At 49.7% G+C, this 20,819-nt stretch overlaps 1 protein-coding gene across 4 annotated transcripts in view; it reads right to left on the reverse strand.

Moving 5' to 3' along the window:
* The window catches only part of nhsl2 (NHS-like 2), a 58,602-nt gene that overhangs the window by 995 nt on the left and 36,788 nt on the right, over nucleotides 1-20,819 (reverse strand). For all 4 annotated transcript variants that reach the window (XM_078106095.1, XM_078106091.1, XM_078106092.1 and 1 more), the window contains 8 exons: nucleotides 14,244-14,383; nucleotides 12,383-12,653; nucleotides 8,068-8,262; nucleotides 6,241-7,306; nucleotides 4,991-6,143; nucleotides 4,574-4,844; nucleotides 4,134-4,251; nucleotides 1-3,286 (listed from right to left, as the gene is read on the reverse strand). The exon at nucleotides 1-3,286 is cut by the window's left edge and continues 995 nt beyond it. In XM_078106095.1, the coding sequence (XP_077962221.1) occupies nucleotides 2,950-3,286; nucleotides 4,134-4,251; nucleotides 4,574-4,844; nucleotides 4,991-6,143; nucleotides 6,241-7,306; nucleotides 8,068-8,262; nucleotides 12,383-12,653; nucleotides 14,244-14,383 (3,551 nt within the window). In that variant the 3' untranslated portion in view covers nucleotides 1-2,949. The remainder of the gene's footprint in view (nucleotides 3,287-4,133; nucleotides 4,252-4,573; nucleotides 4,845-4,990; nucleotides 6,144-6,240; nucleotides 7,307-8,067; nucleotides 8,263-12,382; nucleotides 12,654-14,243; nucleotides 14,384-20,819) is intronic.

Consider the following 20,819-nt stretch of genomic DNA (forward strand, 5'->3'; position numbering starts at 1 on the left):
CCTTTTTATTTTAATCCCTTTTCAGGGTGGCAAACGAGAGAGGGGGGGGGGGGGGGGGGGGCTTTTTACACGATTACTCCTCCGATTCACGGAGTCGAAGGGAAAAGACAATATGAGAATGTCCTCGCTCCCTCCCTCTTAAACTAGGGGTGATGGATTACATATTATATATATTTCTCCTGCCAGCATTTTAGATAAATGTCATTTTAAATATAGTACGTTGTTCAAATGGGTGTTTTTACTCCTGCGATCAAACGCACCGCTTGTTCCCGTTAAAAGTATAAAAAAATATATGGCACAAGTTGGCTGCGGCCCAACCGGTGACGTCATCTACGCCCGCCGGTGTGAACTTTAAAAGATGACACCTTCTTTCTCATTGTCAGACGGACGAAAGGTCGAGAGGGAACCTTTCGTTCCACCTGTCTGCACACCACCGAGTACACAGTACACAGTACATAAAGTACATTTAGTACACAGTGCCATAAAAACACATCCTCTTCCTTCCAACATTGTCCCGGTACTTTAAAATAAATCTGTGGGTTGAGTTTTTCTCGCCCAGGTGAGTAGTCAGAGCCTTTCTTCTCTGCACCTGTGCTGATGTTCAACCAGATGTGTGTGTGTGTGTGTGTGTGTGTGTGTGTGTGTCTACTACCAAGGCAGCTTAAATAATAACACAAATACAAAACACAAATACAAAAAAATAAAAACACCGTTGGCGCCGCAGCAACACGCCCGTAATTCAGTATACAAGGCAAACAAACACAGATTTATAGGTTCATCTTTTTTTCATTCACTAAATATTTAAAACAAGCGTCACTTGACTAGTCGTCATAAACGGTGATGATTTATGCATTTAAACTCTTTTGTGTTCTTCAGGATGAAGGAGTACCTGAAGGACTGTTTCTTATCTTTGCTCCCTCGTGGGGGAGGGGGGAGGGGGGTGCGGTTTATCCTCCGGCCACCAGGGGGGGCTCTGACTCAATAGCACCGAGGGATTCGAGAGGCGAAAGGTTCCCTCCGTCCACCAGAACCGCTGCTAACCCCCCCAAAAACCTCAGACCCTCCACACGGTGATCCAGACACTGAGGGTGGGCTCAGGCGGGGGGGGCAGATACCGCGTGGGGGAATGCTCAAGTCTAAAAGTGAAGGTCCATCCGCTCCTCCTCGGGAAACCACGTTACATGAGAACTCAAATAAAAGTATAAAAGATCAGCGTTGTCATTCGTTGACATTCATCCGGTGTCGTGTCGTCTGCCGAGCTTTGATGCATAGACCGGGGGGGGGGGGGGGGGGGGCAGTATATCGGTGAGGAGAGAGAGAGAGAGTTACTGTGAGTGCCAGAAAAAAAGAGGAGGTGGAGGGGGGACAGATGGAGCGCGTTCTCCAGCAGCGATGAAGGGAGGAGGAGGAGGAGGAGGAGGAGGAGGAGAGGAATGAGTGGAAGGGAGGAGGGAGGCACCCCCCCCCCCCCCTTTTGAGACGAGAGAGAGAAAAACTCCAGTCGGGTTTTGGTTCTCTGATCGACTGCAGGATCCTCCTGAACCCAGAGTCCGGTTGGCAGGACGATGGTGCACACACACACACACACACACACACACACACACACACACACACACACACACACACACACACCTTTAGGTCCCCTCTGGTCTGTTGGCAGTTTTCAATAGTCCTTTGATCCCGTCACCAGAGACCAAAAATGGATAAAAACCCTGTTTAATAACCAGGCCTGCTTCATACTCCCGTACAGAAACTCCACAGGCTAGATTTCATCTGCGCACACACACACACACACACACACAGACACACACAGACACACAAACACTCACACACTGTTGACGTTGGTCCGTGTTTCGTTCCTTCCATCTTGTGTTCAGTTGGTAGTCGGAGCTCCTTGCTGTACACTATTTTTAGTCCTTGTGTCCGCGATGCTATCCGTCAGCAAGACGCGTCACGTTTACCTCTGTACATGAGACGCACCGCACGGTCCAATTGAGCATGTACAGAACACGCCATCTGGCGTGTGCAGGGATAAATGTGAGAGAGGAAAAAACAAAAAACCCAAACAAAGCAAATGCGGGGGGGAAAAAAAAAGTGCTTGCGTCTGCGGATTGTTTTTCGGAGGTCCGCGTTCGTGTTCGTGGCACGAGCAATGAAATGTGTGACATGCCCATGCGTCAAATCTTTGGTGGCAAAAAGCCCCTCCTCCCTACACCCCCCCCCCCCCCCACCCCAATGGGGTTTGGTCTTTGTAAATCCTGCGCTCCGGTCATGGAGAGGCTGATGCCTGCAGTGGGAGCTCCCCAGAGACCGGAGGAGCTGTGAAGATGTTTTCTTACATCAATAATTTACTCTTCATGTGGGTCGACAGGTGTCGGCACTGTAGTCCTGCCGGCCCGGGGGGCTTCGCTTGAATCGTAGACGAATCGCTTGGAAGTCCGACATCTTCTGAATTTTTATTATGTATATCTTTATTTGGTGACCGATCCTCTGTGGTATCCTTGTGGCTCAACGAGAGCTGCTTGTAGATTCATATACATGGCCGTGGTTGCCACCTGGGACTCGTGTTGTCCTGGTCCAGGAGGGGATATCCACGATATCTTTGTTGGATCCTCATATTCCTGTTGTCCGCTCCGTCTCCAGCCTCCAGCCTCCACGCTGAGCAGATCCCAGAGGACGGAGGGAAACACCAGAAAACCTCTCCGCAGATCTTTTCTTCCTCCAGGGGCTGGTTTGACAGGGAACAATAAGCGCTTAAACCGTGGGAGGGACCATTTCATCCCCGGAAAAAAACGTAAATGGTCAATCAGTAGTTGGAGCGAGCCAATCGGACACATCAGTCAAAAAGGCGCCCGTTCTGCTTCGGGCGGCACCTCTTGGTATCGGTCAGTAGCTTTTGTCGACAAGCGAGCGGACCCGGTCTGAACACCCGCTACCGATACCTCCCGTTCATTGATCGTTGGGTTTGCCGTTCCCGGACGCCTCGTCCCCCTCCTCGCCGCTCGCCGCCGAGGGTGTCGAAAACTCTGTGACCCGTCGCGCCAGAGGGTTTGTGCTTTTGAGGAGCTCCATGGCGGAGACTCGGGCGCCGCCGCCGGTGGACTTGCTGCCTTTCTTCTGTAGCAGGGCCATGAAGTTCTCGTTGCGGGAGCTCGACCGCTGGCTGCCCAAGGTCATGTTTCGGAGGTCGCCGCCGCTGGTGCTGTGCTTCACCGGGGACACAAGGCTCTGCCGGCTGCCGAAGGAGTCCGTCGGCTCCTTGCGACCCAGAACCTTTCGCTTGGACCTTGGCAAAGAGAGGAGGAGAAAGAATGGTGAGATAAACAAGCACATTTACATCCTGCACCATTTGCAGATGCCTCAATTCATAATTTGAAATGAACTCCTCAACTCCTTCCACACATGAAATGAGTTCTCTGATGACGTAGCCTGCGAATTATTTGTGGCTTAGCATTCACGCCATCGATCACCCAGGTGACTTGATAACTAATAAATATATCAAAAGAACATTGGCACTGGACCACCAAAGGCTCTTTACGAGTAGTCTACTACCCGTATCTTCCTCTTGCTGTGTTTTAATGGCGGCCTGCTGGACCCCCCGTCTATTCTAGCATTTGTTTGGGCATGTGTGAGGGGACGCGAGTAGGAAATACCCCTAGGAGTAGGTAATACCCTGCTTGACTAGTGTAAAATCACTAGTCAGCCTGAAAAGTTATCTCAGCAATCTACCTGTGAACTACGTGTGAAAGTGACCAGTTAACCACAGAAGGCTCTCCACCCCCCCCCCCGCCCCCCCCCCCCCCGCCCCCCCCCCCCCCCCTCCTTCATTTTACCTCGCTGGCTTTTACACTATTTTAAGCTTCATGCAAGGTAAAATCCTCAGCACTTGTTGCTTAGAGACTAGCGTTGGCACAGCGCACGTTTAGCCGTTGCTAGGGAACCTCGTGCTCGGCCGGTCACACGCCTTTTCAACGAGGCAAAGCGTCTTTCCATCACATCGGGGCTAGAGTACATTTTTTGCTATTAATTAAACAAAGCACCTTTCCGTCTGCCTCCTGAGGAAAAGCATCTGCTGTGAAATCATTGTGATAGTCAGTGTCTCAGACCTGTGTGTTACGTGTGCACATTCAAACCTGTGGATGATGGTGAACAGGTCTTCGGTGGTGTGCGTCGAGGGCGAGCCGGCCGACGCGGCTTCGTCCGTTTCCTCGGCGATGTGGAGTATCGTCTTCTCGTTAAACGCGGAGTCATCTGAACGAGATGAGAGAAGTTTTACACCAATGGCCAATATTTATAATACAGGGTAGTAATTAGATAATTAGGGATGATTGTCTTCTTCACTGTCACAAACAGTGGGAAGCAGCCTCTGTTTAGATTATATCCAATTTTTAGAGCAATCAAGCTTTGGAGCCGGAGGAGGACGTTATGCATCAAACACGGCGGGAAAGAATCCTAATCAACCATAGCAGCCCTGACAGGTGATCAGCAAACACATAAATACGAAAAACTCTGAAGATAAAGGAGTATTAGGCATTTCTTTTTGAAAGAGCCCCCCTCTCCCCTAAAAACCCACCTGCCCCAATCCCAGCGCCAGCCATTTTCCCCTCCAGCTCTGTGAGGGACGAATCATGCAGGGACGAATGAACAGATGACTCCTTTGAACTGTCCTCGTCCATTCCCACATGGTTTTCGTCTTGCTCCAGCATGTCAGGAACACCGGGAGAGCGGAGACCCACGGGGCTGTCGGCCTGTGGGGTCGGGCGCTCTGCGCCACCATTGGTTGAGGGATGGACCGATGAGGGAAGAAGCAGGACGTTGGGCTTCTTGGGGACTGGAGGAGGAACCTGGAACGGAATGACAAGACGTGAGTTAAACTATTTAAACACTTGTGAAGTGTGTACCTGAGTAAACTGTATTTCTACTTTGTCTACTTCGGCACACTAAACGACAGCCCTAAAATAAAGCTCCCTCCAAGGCATGTCTTCCTCACCTTGGGTTTCTTTTTGTCAGACAGCTCTGCCAGACAGGAGATTGTCATCCTCGAGGGGAGGGTCTTGCTTTTGTTCAGGAGCTCCAGAGCCTCCTGGTCGCTGCAGGGAGAAGGGAGCGACCCTCCGTCCCCAGGACCAAGACAAATCTCCGGGTCCACGCCAAAATCAGGCTCCATCGTCGGGTCTTCGAGGAGAGGCTGGGGGTCCGGAAGAGGAGGGAGATCGAAGAGGGAATGGGAGTGGGGGAGGAATGGATGATCATAGGTGGTTTGTGGAGTACCGGTAGGATCTGGAAGAACTGAGGGACTCGTTTGTGGAGGCGGTTTCTTGGGTTTTGGTTTCCTCATTACTTTGTAGATGTTGCCTAGGGGCACAGGCCGGTCCACGGGTGAGCCAGGAGGTGAATCGAGAGCTAGGGGGGAGGTTGATGACGGGGAAGGAGACTTAAGAAGGAGGTTAATGGGCCGCTTGGGCAACGGGGGTTTGACGGCGACAGGTGGTTTGGGTTTGGGTAGGGTGGGTGGCGGGCTGGGGTCCTCGTCTAACTCTCGGCCGTGCTGTTCCTCTTCAATGGTGTCAGAAGCCCCATCAGGGCAGTCCTCCAAGTCCCCGCGGGAGACGGAACGAAGCCGGATAGTCTTCAGCTCATTTTGGGTAACTACAGGCAACGTCTGCGAGGAGCTGGGGCTGACTTTCCCCGGCTTTGCGGCCATCGAGGTGTCAGAATGTCGCCGGCTGGCCTTTGGCTTTGGCTTGATTGACGACAGCTCCATATGTGCATTCCCAGGCATCTCAAAGGATAACCTAGACCTCCCAGACGGGTCCTTCGGCGACGGTAGTGATGATTTTCTTTCTGGGATCTTTGGACGCAACTTACAACCCTGTGTCCCTATTGTTCCGTGACCTGCCATGTGACTGAGAGGAACAGTAGGGGTGGGAGTCTCTGACTGGCTAGAATAGCCACTTGAGGGGGACATAAGTCCCAGGGGTTTGAAGGGCGAGGGCGCCTTGATGTCAGTGTCCATGGAGAGCTGTGAGGGAGAAGTGGCTCTGGAGGTGGAGGGGGAATCGAGCAGGGACTCCGAGCTGCCTCTGACTTTCATGCATTCAATCACTGTCGTACCTGTTGCTGTGCTGGAGCCTGATAAAGACCTGGAAGAGACGAGAAGTCATTCTAGTCTTCACCCAAACAAACATCTTGAAGTCGATTAGAAATTCTGAAATAACCAGAAAAGATTTAATTTCCTACCTGTAAGGGTCATTCTTCCACTCGCCCAGCTGCCAGTGATTGGGGAAGGTCAGCTCTGTCTCTCCCTCCCTCTCGGGTGCCTGGACCTCCAGGCTTGGAGGTCCATCGGTGCCTCCACGGCCCATCTCCTGCTCTACAACTCGATTGGGTTTAGAGGAGCAGGACGAGTTCGTCAGGAGGAAATCGGCCTGAAAGTCCGTGAAGTGGTCCCTGGGGATGTGCAGGCTCTTGGGCCGACCATCCCGGTAAAGGCTGCCCCCGCGTCGGATCTGCCCCTCGGCTTCTCCGAGGTTCTTCATGAGAGACACACTCCTCACAGGGGGGGGCGGCTTGCGCTTGGACTTCTTCAGCGAGATGGAGCGGGAGCGTAGGCGCAAGCGGCCGTCAGCGCTGTAGTCCGAGGCCGTGACGGAGATTGTGTCGCCGGTGCTGGTGCTGTCTTCGGAGCTCCCTCTCGGGTAAAGAAGGGCGTAGTTCTCGCCCGAACCCAAGAAGTTATGATGCTGCTGTTGCCGGTCCGCTACCGCTATGGCATTCCCGTTCCCGTCTGGCGGGCCCAAACCACCTTCCGTGAAGCCGAAGGAACCTGGGTCCGTGGGCGTGGAAAGCGAACGCTCCCGAAACTTGAAGGCGTTGGCCGCCGCTATGGAACGCGCCGACCTCTCCCGCCCTCTCAACGCCTCCGTGACCACACCTCCTCTCCCGCCGTCTGCCTCCGCCGCCCCTTCCGTCTCGCTCCGCTTCCCCATTGTCGCCATGGTGTTGCTCCCTCCTCTCCCGGAAGGGTTCGTCATGGACGTGAAGGAACTGGAATGCGAGACCACCGACTGTCCCGAGCTCACCAACATCACCCCGTCCCGCGCCCCCCCTCCGGCGCCTCCGAGCACGCTGTGCTGTTTCGGCGGCACCGCCGGGCCTTTGTTGGCGCTGTAGCTGTACGGCTCGTTCCACGCTCCCGGTGAAAACGTTGAGCCCTTGGGTCCGTTCCAGGAAGAGGGGGCCGTGTTGGAGCAAAGCAGTCCGGAGGTGTCCATAGCTCCCGGGTGAAGACGGTCCGGTGTGCGCCCTGTGGGGGGGAGGGGGGGACAATTACGACTCAACTCATCTAGACAAATTCACATGACCCGAAAGCAGATTCGACCCCTTTAAAAAATGAATCCTGCTCACTTCAACAAAAAGCCCATGGATGAATTACACACTGTCAGCACATAGTCTTACACAGCACCAGACCTCCAGGATTCATTGCGCTCTTTTGGCTACAAGATGAATGTAAATTTATGATTTTTTTTGTGAGCTTCTGGATTAATCAGTGAATGACTCGGCTGTGGACTTCGACTTCACCCCTTTTGCGATTGGCTGCTGCAGGCTGCATTAAAATGCTTTTATTCATACAATGCAAGACTTTATTTGCTGTAATAACTTGTGCAGTCTAAATAGAATTCTAAATAGATCAGGTTTGTTTTCATTTATTTTCTATCCGTCTGAAATTGAGTCATGATTTAGGTCAAACATAAATTCTTCATACTAATCTGCGTTGCTGTAAATAAATCAATTAGAGATCCGGACTTGCTGGCATCGCTGTCCTTTACTGAGCTAAACTGATTACTGCGGATGCAGAAGGCCGAGATTGTTAACCCGACGTTAACCCCAATCAATCTCATTCATTTGAATAATTTCAAATCATCTGTGAAAAGCAGACAGAAAAAAACTGGGAAAATCTTTGATCTTCGCCCGACATGCAAACGGCCGGCGTGTCCCCAACCTTCTCCCACGTGTCAAATGAGAAGGAAAAAGGAAACCGAGGCAGTAAAATCCGAGCCTTCACACCTGCAGGTGGGGTCGTGTCGAGGTCAGAGCGGGTCTTCCTCAGCGGGAGGCTCTGGTGGAAAGCGTCCGTGGCGGCCTCCAGGGAGCGGGGCTGTTGGGGGAAGGGGTCCCCCGCAGAGGGGGAGGGGGACGGGGACGGGGACGGGGAGTGCTGGAGGAGGTCGACGCCGTGGAATTTCCCTCCTCTCCCTTCACCTGCAGGAGACGAAGAGCAACAGCGAAGTCGCGAAGTCAGTCAGAGTCACTTTACCCGACACAGATTAAAAGAGCAAATCCGACCGGGTTGGCGGACAGGGCGGCGAAGAATTAGATCACGACTCTTACGGAGATACAGATGCGCAGAGAGGAATCCCATCCTGTCGGCATGATTTATTGTTTTCATTTCACTCAGAGCAGGCGGCTCGCCCGACAGTCAACTGCTTCTTCTCAAAAATATAGTTTTCATTTTAAAATGATACAAAGTAATAATCCTTCCCGCAAATGTTTCAGAATAAAAACACCACATGTAAGGAAATAAGTGTGCAAGATTTGTCTTCATCGGCACCCGTCGCCTCCACGTCTGGACCAGGACTCTCAAACCGCCCACATTGTTGTCATTAAAAAAAACATTGTATGTAAATATACACAACTTCAAGCTCCCAACATGTCATTTAAGTGACATCCTGCATCATGATGTTGGGATATGAACGCTCAAAGTCATACACAACTTTTTTTGTTGCACCAAAGCTCAACAATCAAACACAGAGTGGCTGAACTCAAGAACTCGCTGTGCAAAGCGTAAACCGGCAGGCTGCCGAAGGGAAAACCGTACTTGGCGTGTGACTCTGGGAGCCGATCACTTGGACTCTCTGAAAAAAAAAAGCCAGGAGGGCTGTGAGAGTCTCGACACCCCGACTGGGCGATGAGCTTGTGCACCAAAATGAATTTTGGCAGCTAGAAATCCAATTTGCTGGCTGGATAATCTACAAATGACCGATTTAAGTGAACACCACCGACCCTGGGGGGCTTTTAACGTATCAGCGAGGAGGAGAATCCCAAAGCGACGGGATCTCATCGACTACTTGTCCTCTCAATCTCTCCAACCGTCTATCTGCCCCACTCATCCCTCCCCGGGCCTATTCCTCCACCCATCTTCCCCGGGGAGGTCAAACAGTGGCATTCCACAGCCGTCTGGGGGCTTAAATAATAGACGCCGCCTCAGCGGCCTTAGCCGGCGGGACCGGACAATGGCTCTTTCATCGCGGGGTCTCTGGGCTCTGGAGTGCCCCCTTTGGGTAGAGACCCTCACCCTGTCACAGGCCCAAATGAGTCCAAAGACAACGTTTGTGTTGCTCCCCTTTGAGCCCCTTTGACATTTCTGTTCCGTTAAAACGAATGGGAGCAAGTAGGGTCCGTGTCCAAACTCTCCCACAAGTAGTGCCGGTTAATAATTAATCCTTGGATCATTCATCCAGTCGGAAGTAAACCTGACAAACGACAACTTACTATTCAAAAACTTAAATTTTAAAATGCTGCTCCGCCGTCTTCGATCGATCATGATGATCATTTGTATGACAGAGAAACAAAGTCAGACAGATGATGCAGCGTGAATTATTCTTAGAATATGCATCAATGTTCAATTAAAACAAAAAACAGCATTCTTAAGGTTATTGTTGCTTCTTTTCCATCAATAACCGCAAAATAAACACTTTGTTTAGCAGAGTTAGACGTGGAGAGACACAGCAGCTTCAGACTGGATCATTGGATCAACAGTAAAAGTCGTAAAGGTTTTTAACATTCACCACCTCTGGTTTCAGGATGAAATAACTAACGGATATTTAAAAAAAAAATCATTTTCCTTTTTGTAGTAAACGACTTTGCAAGCTGTTTACCAGCAGCTTTAATGACCAAATCCACAGGCTCAACAAAAAAGTATCGACCGCTCATTTACTGAAAGCGGAGACGAACAACCTGGAATTGGTTTAGAGACACTAATAAGAAAAACTGATTATTTTGTCATTTAGGCGATTTAATGACGAAAACATTAATAGAGAGTAAAACGCATCTCTCGCTCCTCTTTTATCTCTCTGTTCTCTTCACCAATTCAAAATCAAGAGGGGAGGAGGAGGAGGAGGAGGAGGAGGAGGAAGAGGACAAAACCGATCCCTCATTATCCGTCATTCAGAAATATTTTCATTCTTCTTCTTCTTCTGGAAAGTTTGACTCCCTTTTTCTTCCACCGTGCATGAGTCTCTTTTCCCTCTGCACTCTTTATTATTTTAGGGAGGAGAGGGGAAGAGCGGCGAGTTGCCATGGCAACAGTAAGCTGGCTGCAAAAAAAGCTACCTGTTTGCAAAGAGAGAGAGAGGAAGGGAGTGAGAGAGAGGGAGAGAGAGGGAGAGGGAGGGAGGGAGAGAGGGGGAGTCACGGTAACAAGCCGGTGATATTTTATAGTTTTGTGGGTTTGACTAAGGGGGAGGGGGTGAGGGGGAGGGGGGTGTTTTGGGGGAAGAGTTCATGTGAGGACGAACCCTTTCCTCAAAGTACTCTCTCCCCTCCCTTTCCCTCCCTCCCTCCCTCCCCCTCTATCTCTCTCTGAAGGAAGTGAGTACTTCGCCACAGGCTGCATCTCTATCATTGCACCTGACCGTCTCCTCCACCGCACGGTGGGTGAGGGAAGGGTGAGAAAGGCAGAGATGGGGGAGGAGCGGAGAATGAGACACCCAACCATTGAAATGTGTGGGGGAGACGAGGGGGGGGGGGGGGGCGTCCGGGGACAAAGCAGTTGCTACGCCAAAAATTGGGTGCACAGCAGATTAACTTGTACACACAAACACACAAACACACGCACACACACACAGACACACAAAGTAAAGAAGGGGACGAGCAGAAGCAGGAGTGTCAGAACGCTGCTGCTCAGTATGACCACAACATACAGCACACACACACACACACACACACACACACACAACACGCACAAACATAAAGCAAAGCCGACTGCAAGATCAGAAGAAGAAAATCTTCTCAACGTCTTATTCTGTTTCTGCAGCGTTTTTTTCTCCCTCACAAGCTCAAACTTCCCGAGGAAGAACACGACGTTCGGCATCACGCTGCTCCTCTCGCAGAGGAAGAAGGAACAAGGTGATCGTGGAGTTTCTAACATCGTTCGTCATGTTTCATCTCCTCCCGCTCGTGCATTTGCGCGATGACGTCTCGCGTATTAAAAGAGGCAAAAAAAATGCATTTTGTTTTCAACCTTCGGCGTCGCGCAGTGAGAACAAATGGGATCCAATTACAATCCAATTCCCCAATGAAGCAGGACCGCAGGCTTTAATCCTGAATCATAAGCAACCCATAGAAGCGTACCTTTACGTATATTTACCTGTAAAGCAATGCAAATGTAGCAGTAGCATTAGCGTGATAATATATGCTGATCAATATCAATACGGGTATTTTATCCAAAGTGACCCGACCAGTCGTCATCCCTTTATTTTATAACATAGTTTGTCTCCTCTACCTCGGTCACAAAATCTCACAATAAAAAGGCAAACACGAGCTACGGTTTGGTTCCTTTTCATCATTTAGGAGGATTTCTTAAAATGAAAGTAACCTGCGTTTGATTACACTATTTAAGTGAGTCATTTAAATTACACTGCTCTCAAAAAGAGCAATAAGACCAATATTTACTTTGCATTCTCCTTCCGTCTAATTTCCCACGACTCTCACTTTTACAACCGTCAGAGCAAGAAGCGTCTCTCTGGAGAACCACAGCAAACGTGTGAATCCTATTCTTGCTCAGAGGCACGAAGACAGCAGAACAGAGTCAGCCGTTTTCTTTCTCTTCGCTAAACCAACGACATCGACACTACATTTAAAAAAGTACAGCGTTTTCACGTCATCGGAGATCCAAGAGCGGATTCCTTCAAATACAATCTAATCTTTGGTGGTAATCTAGATCATTAGTCACAGAACGTTCATACCTGGGTCATAAATACTCATGAAGTAATCCCAGAGGGAACAAATATTCAATTTACAATTATATAAAACAGAAAAAAGGAGTAGATTCTGATATTTGAGGTTCCCGTTTCCAAATATGTCCGTCAATCAATGATCCATTTAGCTCCACCATGTAATCATCAGCAAGTCATCTCCTCTCTAACTGGACAATCAGCCCAACTTCAAACTGGTTCCAACCACAACTGTTCGTTTCCAGAGAAGAAGGAGAGAAATGGTTCCACGTGAAGAACCATGAAAAACGAGAGCGTCTGATGAGCTTCCCCACAGACGAGTCCTTCAGAGAAGGACTAAAGGACTAACTTTGTCCAAAGGGTCCTACCTGTGACGTCCAGCGGCAGGAAGTGACTCCGCCTCCCGAGCTGCCAGCGCGGCTTGTCGGCGACGGGCGGCCCGCCGGCGGCGGCGGCGGGGGGGGGGGTGCTGCCGCTGCTGCTGCTGCGGTGGTGGTGGTGGTTGCTGCTGTTCCAGCCCGGCGGCGGGCGATCGGAGCCGCAGGGCGACGGGGTCGGGGAGGGCGAGGGGTCGGCGGCGGACCTCAGGCCGAACACGGAGGAGGCGGTCTCATCGTCGTAGAGCTGCTTGGAGGCCGGCTGGAGGAGGGAAGAGGATGGAGACGCTTTTGTCTCGGGTTTCCGGCTCGGACTCGGCTTTGCCCCGCCCCCTAATCTGGAGATTACTTCTGGCCAATCGAAGGGCATCGGTCATTCTCTTTTAGCTCTGTTTTGGTCCCCACCGGCTTCGGAGGGAAGCGCATGCTGCAGAGTTGGGAGATACCGCCTTTCACATTTCATGGGGTCAATGTTTGAATTAATTGTCTTCTTCTTTAAGTCTTTAAAAACAGAATTTCACAGTTATTCCTCGTCTGTTTCACAAGATTTAGCGGAAAGCACATGTGTGATTTGAGGGAGGAGACAGTTGTTTGTAGACCTCCAGTTTCAATTATCTCGCACAGTAAATTAAACTTCCTTCAAAGCTGATGTTTCTGGCTTAGAAGCAGAAATCAATGCAGCGGGAGGTCAACTACTCGCCCACAAGAACAAAGTAAGAACGGTACATGTGTCACGTAGCCAACTAGCCTCAGAGGCTAAACTGAGCCCCACCAGAGAGAGCGGCATTAACCCAACGCGGCGCCAACATGCAGGAAACGTGCGGCCATTTTGCCGCGGGAGTCCAATCGACATGGCATGAACGGCATCGCTTTGGGGAGAATGAAGCGAGCGCTATTAGCCGCGGAGGCGTCTTTTTAGTCCTTTCTGCTAACGAGCTAACGACACAAGGCCCAGATGTCCTCTGCTATTCTCATTCCTGATGGAGCATTAGCGACGTTTGTTTACAGAAAACCTGCCGAGAGTGAAGAGGGAAGATGACTAACGCCGACAAACCTAACAAAAGGGGGCGGGACATACTGAGCAGTAGCTTTCTGGGTTATTCAGCGCTAGTGTTTGATATGACAGGGATGACAACAAAGGCGGCGTGTCACAACGCGGGCATTAGCTGGAGCAGGATTAGTGACACTGAAATTAGTGCGTCGGCGTCACAGGAAGCCGGGGTTCCTTTCAGACGCCTTTTTAACAGCAGAATGAATCAGTCCAAAAACAGGAAATGAGTCGGCGCTTCAGCACCTCTCAAAGCCGACCGCGTGCTTCGACGTCAAACGAGTCGAACGACACCACTGTGGCGAGCTGAGAGTTAAAGGAGACGACCGACACGTCCTCGCGGGGACACGGGTCCTCCTGTAGCTCAGTGCTGGAGACGTGAAGTCGCGTGACCGAGCTCCTTTTTTTTGCCGAACAAAAAACATGTATGATAGAACCGTGGACTGGTATTCAGATCCTTTACTCGCAGAATGAAAATCACCGCTGTGAGCTGCATGTTCCATGAAGAGCGTTGTTCAGCTTTGTGTTCTATTTACAGCTGATCTCAGAGGGGTTTAGAGGCACTGCGAGGACCAGATGTCAGTGGGGCTCCTGTCTCCTCCAAAACCATCAACGGACCCACAAACCCTGCGAGACGCCTGCTGGACTGAGTTAATAGAACGGAGGGAAAAGGTTGTGTGTTTTTGCCTTTTCACTTGAGTCGTGTGTTTCATCACCAGACAGATGACATTTGGTGTGAGGGCGCCGTATGACGGAATAACCACCAACGCACACGCGTGTGTGTGTGTGTGTGTGTGTGTTTACCAGGAAGATGAAGTCCGACCTCTTGTTGAAGGAGACGGGCGAGCGGCTGAGCGAGGTGGACGCGTCCTCGGAGCTCTGCGAGGACGGATGCCGGAAAGTCTGACCGGTCAGCTTGGTGTCGTACAACTGCTCCTCAAAGTCTGCAGGCACACAAACACACACACACACACACACACACACACACACACACACGGTCAGCGTAAACAACAGCGCGCACACTAGAAACCAGGGTGCACTGACCCACACACCAGATCTCCTTTCTCCCGGTTCCCTCCTGCAACTTCTGACGTGGCCTCAAAAGGACTCCTCGGGTTTCCTTTTGATCCTTGTCTGGTATTTAATCTTTCCTTTCCTCCTTTCCTCCTTTCCTCCTTCGGTCCAATTCTTTCCTTTTCTTTCCGTCGCGTCCTTCTTTCTCTCACACTTCCTCCCGATATCTGTTTTCTCCCTCTGTGGCGGCTTATGCTGATTCTCCCCCCGGGCCATTGTAAACAGATTCCTAACCCCCACCTCCCCCGTAGACCCCCCCCTCACCCCCACCCCCACCCCCACCCGCACCCGCACACACACACACATTCCCCCTCAACCCCCCCTCAGCCAATCCTTTACCCCAAAACACACTCCCAACCCACTCCCCACTCATCCCTAAAGCCCTCTAGATCCCCCTCACTCTCTCACACACACACACACACACACACACACACACACACACACACACACACACCCTGCTGTCGGCGTCAGTGAGCCACAGAGTTTCGGGTTGAACTTGCTGCTGCTGGCGCGTCGTTGCCCGGCAACGACCGTCATCGACGGTGAGAAACCTGCTCACGAGTGGAACCTTCAGCGGGAACCAAAGATCTGCTGAGCATCCAAGGTCTAATTCAATATACATGTTTACGTATAGAATGACACGTCTATGCCACCGGCCCAAGACGACCCAGGAAATAAACATTGGCCTTCAGAATCGAGTACATTTATTTACGCATTTCTTATAAATGTCAAATTTCAAAAGGTGAAATTTGGACATAAATTTGAGGAATTGCTCATATATTTATATATATATATATATCTATATCTATATATAGATATAGATATATAGAGGTGAATACAGTTTGCCAAAAAGACTTCACACAGCGTGACTTCATGGACGTTCAGGCTTGTTCTGCTGCCGATAACAATACTAGAAATCAGCTGCTGCCCGGTGATCACGTCAAAAGGAGAGAACGTCTGAGTGATTAATAAACAGCAGCCGCACCACAAAATACACGAGAAGATAATGAGGAGTTTCTTCGGAAGCGGGTACCGCCCTCCCACAGGTTTCATGCGCTTTTTGTTTTAACGGCGGTTGACGTCTCCACTCAGCAGGAGAACATCTACCAGGCCCCCGTCGCCCCCGTCCTGTTTTATTACGCCTCCAAACTTCAGAGGAAACACAACGACACCTCCACCACCCTCAGAGGGGATGAAGGAATTATAGTGCTGTCGGTCGCCATTTTCAGCTTTTTGGAGACGTCACAGACGTCTATGGGAGCAGAGGAGTCGCCCCCTGCTGGTCACTACAGAGAAGTAGAGTCATTTCCTCATAGACGTCTATGGGAGCAGAGAAGTCGCCCCCTGCTGGTCACTACAGAGAAGTAGAGTAATTTTCTCATAGACGTCTATGGGAGCAGAGGAGTCGCCCCCTGCTGGTCACTACAGAGAAGTAGAGTCATTTCCTCATAGACGTCTATGGGAGCAGAGGAGTCGCCCCCTGCTGGTCACTACAGAGAAGTAGAGTCATTTCCTCATAGACGTCTATGGGAGCAGAGGAGTCGCCCCCTGCTGGTCACTACAGAGAAGTAGAGTCATTTCCTCATAGACGTCTATGGGAGCAGAGGAGTCGCCGCCTGCTGGTCACTACAGAGAAGTAGAGTCATTTCCTCATAGACGTCTATGGGAGCAGAGGAGTCGCCCCCTGCTGGTCACTACAGAGAAGTAGAGTCATTTCCTCATAGACGTCTATGGGAGCAGAGGAGTCGCCCCCTGCTGGTCACTACAGAGAAGTAGAGTCATTTCCTCATAGACGTCTATGGGAGCAGAGGAGTCGCCCCCTGCTGGTCACTACACAGAATGCAGCTTTAACACATGAAGCTTTCATTCTACTTTCTGGTGAACTATGAAAGGGTTAACGGTTTAACTAATGCTTCATTCAAACAATTAATAACATATTTTGGGATGTTAGGTTTAAAAAAAAGTATTACTATAAGAAACTCTTTTATTTCCAACTGCAGCTGATTTACTAACATTAGCTGTCAATTTACTGAAGTGAGAGATTCTTCTCCTTCTTTTTAATTAATGCCTTCATTAACATTCAAAACCTCCTGTATCAGCAGTCTCTCTTTGAAACCAAACCAATCGTTTTGCAATTAAATTTTGGACATGAATTAATTAAATAATTTTGACATGAATGAATGTTTTCTTTTTCTTCCTCTGGAAGCTGTTAAACGTTTCTCTTTGCTTGAATAGAACACGTCCCTCGTGGTTTGTATGCATATTGTGCTCAGGATAGAGGAGCAGGGCGTCGGACACAGGGGGCGAAAAGACTGATGGAAAAGAGAAAGGGGAAGGAGGGACGTGTCCAAAAGTCTCATAAACATCTCAACTAAGGAGCAGGTCTATTACAAGAAAGAAGAGGTAGAAGGTGAAAAGGGGACAGAATTCAAAGAGTTTAAGAACGTTAGAGGAGCGATCAGGAAAAAGCAGCAGAAGATGTAAGTGGAGTAGAAGGAGAAACGTGGACCTTCATAACGCTGTAAAGACGAGGCAGAAAAGCAGCAGAGGAATCATGACAAAAGGTTGAGAAAGTAGGTGTAGAAAGAGAAGAAGCGCACATGCAACATAAAACATCAAAAAGCCACAGACTAGTTTCTGCAGATGATTCCCTGGCTTCCATCTTTAGCAACATCTAGCATTTCTACCCTCTGGTAATGCAACTTCTACTCACACTACAGATCTGGAAACTTCCTCCGCCCACGGAGACCTTCACTGGTTCCCCCGGGATAAGGTGTGAGAAGGTGTGAAAAGGTCTGAGAGGATGTGAGAAGGTGGACCTGGAGTCCTGAGAAGAAGAAGCTCTAAAGGTAAACAGCTGTAGGTCCGTGCCTCACGACGCAGCCACGGAGTGCAGGACTGCAGGGCGCTGTGGTGGGAAAATAAAGGGGGGTGCTACTGGGGAGCCGGGTGTAAAGGTATGCCGGTCACTCCCACAAGTGCACGCGCACAGACACACACACACACACACACACAGCATTAAGCGCGACCCACCCCCACCCCCTTTCCTCTGTCCAGACAAGCAGGCCAGGCACTCATGCATCACTAACCTTTATATTGTGTGTGTTTGTGTGTATTTTATTGTGCTGTGAGTGCACAAACGTGTGTGTGTTTGTGTCCCTAAAATGCACTCACATGTCAACATGTGTGTAAACTTTAAAATGTGATTCAAGAACAATTTTTGACGCACAAAAATCTGCATATTTGTGTGTTTGTGTGTGTGTGCGTGCGTGTCTATACAGTGCACCCATTCACAGATAGGCCCAACCGTACATGATAACAATGTCAAATATGGGTCACCCTTTCTTCTCCCATCCATGAAGACGAAAGAGGGGGGAAGATGTCAAAATGAACAATGCCCCTCTTTCTCCAGTTGTTTGTCTGTATACACAACGTGCACTACGCACACACGGTGTCTTGTGTCCTTCATGACTTAACACGTACAATTGATCAATCCATTACGGGGGGGGGGGGGGGGGGGGGGTTGTTAGGACGTGTGTAGCATCAAGGCTACACACGGATGGATGGCTGTGACCTAGAAGGACGGATTTGTCCGGTGAGCGGCCTGGTTCCAGTCGGTCACCAAAAACCACAACGGTCCTCTCGGCACAATTCAACAGCAGACATGATTTTTTTCTTTTAATACAGTTGGTATAAATAATAATAATTGGTATAAATGGTATTATTCTCACCACCAATGCTCACCACTCCATCACATGATATGATCTGACTCCAGTTTGAGGGAATAGGTTGAGCTTATCTTCGTGGTTAGCTATAGCTAACCACCTGTAGAAAGTAGAAAGAAGTATACATCTCTCTTTCTACTAGCTATAGATAGTTAGCGAGGTAGCTTCTTCTTCCTGCTGCGGGTAGAACCAGCAGAAAGAGGATTTGCTAGCTAGCGGGCTAACTAGCCATGCTAGCTTGAAGGCTACACTGGGTAGAGGAAACAAGCACAACAAAGTTGTGTTGATATTAATGATCTTTGAGTGTGTGATTTGAAGCATTCATTTGTGGAAATGCGTGAGTCGGTTTAGATTGTACCTAAATTAGCCCGCTACGGTACACATAAACATGGCCGCCGCTCCGCCCATAGGGCCTCGATTACACTGATGGGACTCACAGTTCTACTCCTTTTCTATTTCCATCTTTTAAAAACCAAAGCAGTTCAAAGCGTCTTCCCCGGGTTCATGTGAGGTTCTGTTGGGTAGGCTTGGACACAGACGTCCCTCGGATCAAAGCATTTAAGCGTCACGCATCCGTCAGTGTTTGGAAAACGTCTCTAAAAAGAGCCCCGAGGAAAGAAACAAGACAGCTGAGTTTGTCTGAAGTGATTCACAGAGATGTCACTCAAACAAAAAGCTCCACAGAGAGACAATTCGGAAACACACAGAGCGGTTCAGGCGAGAGAGAAATAACATATTTGTGGATCAAAAAAATAGTTATAAAAGCCGTTTAAGCCTCAACCTTCGTCTCAAAAGAGAGGAGGAAAAACAGTCAATAGGGTGCAATGATAATAGCGTGACGCTGCAGATGCATGTGCACAAAAGGGGGCTGAAGACCAACGCACACAACCCTCCGTCCGGCCTCACGCGGATGCGTCATTGAGGTCTAGTCCGTTGAAATAATCTAAATCAATGGTTTGTTCACGTAAGACGTGATGTATGTATCGTTAAGTTAAAAGGACGGACCAGGTACAAGCTAATGGGCCGGTCTGCAAACGGGCTAAACTTCAAATACAAACGTTTTCTAAAAGAATCATTTGACTACTTCTTCGCTGTTAAATTACAGAAAATAAAACATACGCAATGCGAATCTGTCTGCAGTAAAATCTGTCTGGAGAGGAGCGAGAACCTTTCATAAGTATTCAGGGCCGTTTGCAGAGGAGAAGCAGAGTCGGGCAGGGAAAAAACAACTTGAGCGCCCGTTGCAGACGGTCAACGGGGACGGATCACACACACACGTTGATGTAGTTTAAAAAAAGGCTGTGCGAATAATAACATCCATACTTCTTCTGGGCTACGGTTTGGAAGCCCCTGGTTTGCCGTTTAAGTTGTTGCCATCTGGTTTTGCCAGGCGGCCTCCGGTCGTGTCTTAAAACTAGCATTGTCTCTTGTGTCCATGTCTAATGGCGACTGCTGTGGTCCCATACAAGTCTATGGGAAAACGACTCTACACTGTAAACATGAGTGCATGGCCTCAATCTCTAGTTTCCGGTCTTCCTCAATACAGTATGATGTTCATTTAGTAAATGATGGTCCATGTAGAGTCAGACAGGGGAAGCTTTAGGGCGGATCTTTTTCCCATAGACTCCTATCGCCGCAGAGGAGTCGCCCTCCGATGGACATTGGAGAGAATGCAGGCGTCAGAAGGTTGGACGTTGGCCTCCTGCAAGCAGCCTGCTTTGCAAAGACACAGGCTACAAAGTATAAAACATAATGATGTGCAGAGATGAAATGTAACCAGTAATTTGTAGTCGCCTCTGTAAATATCTCGAGGCTAAAGTGTCTTCTGACCCTGGATCTGATTGTGATTACAGTCATTTGTGTCTAACCACAGGAACACAACAGTGTCTGCCGCAGCACCTTTTGGACAGAAAGCAGGTCTCTTAGCGCTGCATTATGGAAACAACTCCTCATCGTCGTTGGAAAGGATCCGTCCTGCCACAGCTGGCGTCCAGCAGCAGCGCTGAGGAAAGGTGATTAAAAGGGCGCCCGGGGGAGTCTCCCCGACAGCTTTCACCCACCATCAAACCAGGAGGTTTGAGCCTGTTTCGCGGACTCGGCCTGACCGGTTCCATCGAGTCGGCGGGAGCCCCCCCCCGAGGAGCTGAACCTCCCCGAGGAAAGTCCAGCGATGGGCAGATCGTTGTATTCTGTATGTGAGCATCAGTTAGGAGAACGAGAGAGTGGAACATATTTCATCTTAATAGGTCATGGCAGTGATTTTTCTGAAATATGTTTAATCCCAGCACACACGGCATCATCGCATTGACGGTGTGCTAATTAGCTTGATATTCCAGAATTAAAATGCGCAAAATTGAGTAAAGCCGCAGAGATGCGGGGCTTTTATGCTGTAGTAATAAAATGAAGCTGAAACAACAACAACAACAAGGCGTTTTGGAACTTCAATTAAAGAAAGCGAAAGAGGCAACATGCTTCTTTTAGTCTGAAGGACGAGTTCATTACAACCTGAAACGCGCACACAATTAAAGCCGCGTGTCACCGGGCCGCGGTTCACCGGCGCCCCCTCAGCGAGCCGCGGGCA

This window comes from Gasterosteus aculeatus, chromosome 7, assembly GCF_964276395.1.
Source record: "Gasterosteus aculeatus chromosome 7, fGasAcu3.hap1.1, whole genome shotgun sequence".
Lineage (NCBI taxonomy): Eukaryota > Metazoa > Chordata > Actinopteri > Perciformes > Gasterosteidae > Gasterosteus > Gasterosteus aculeatus.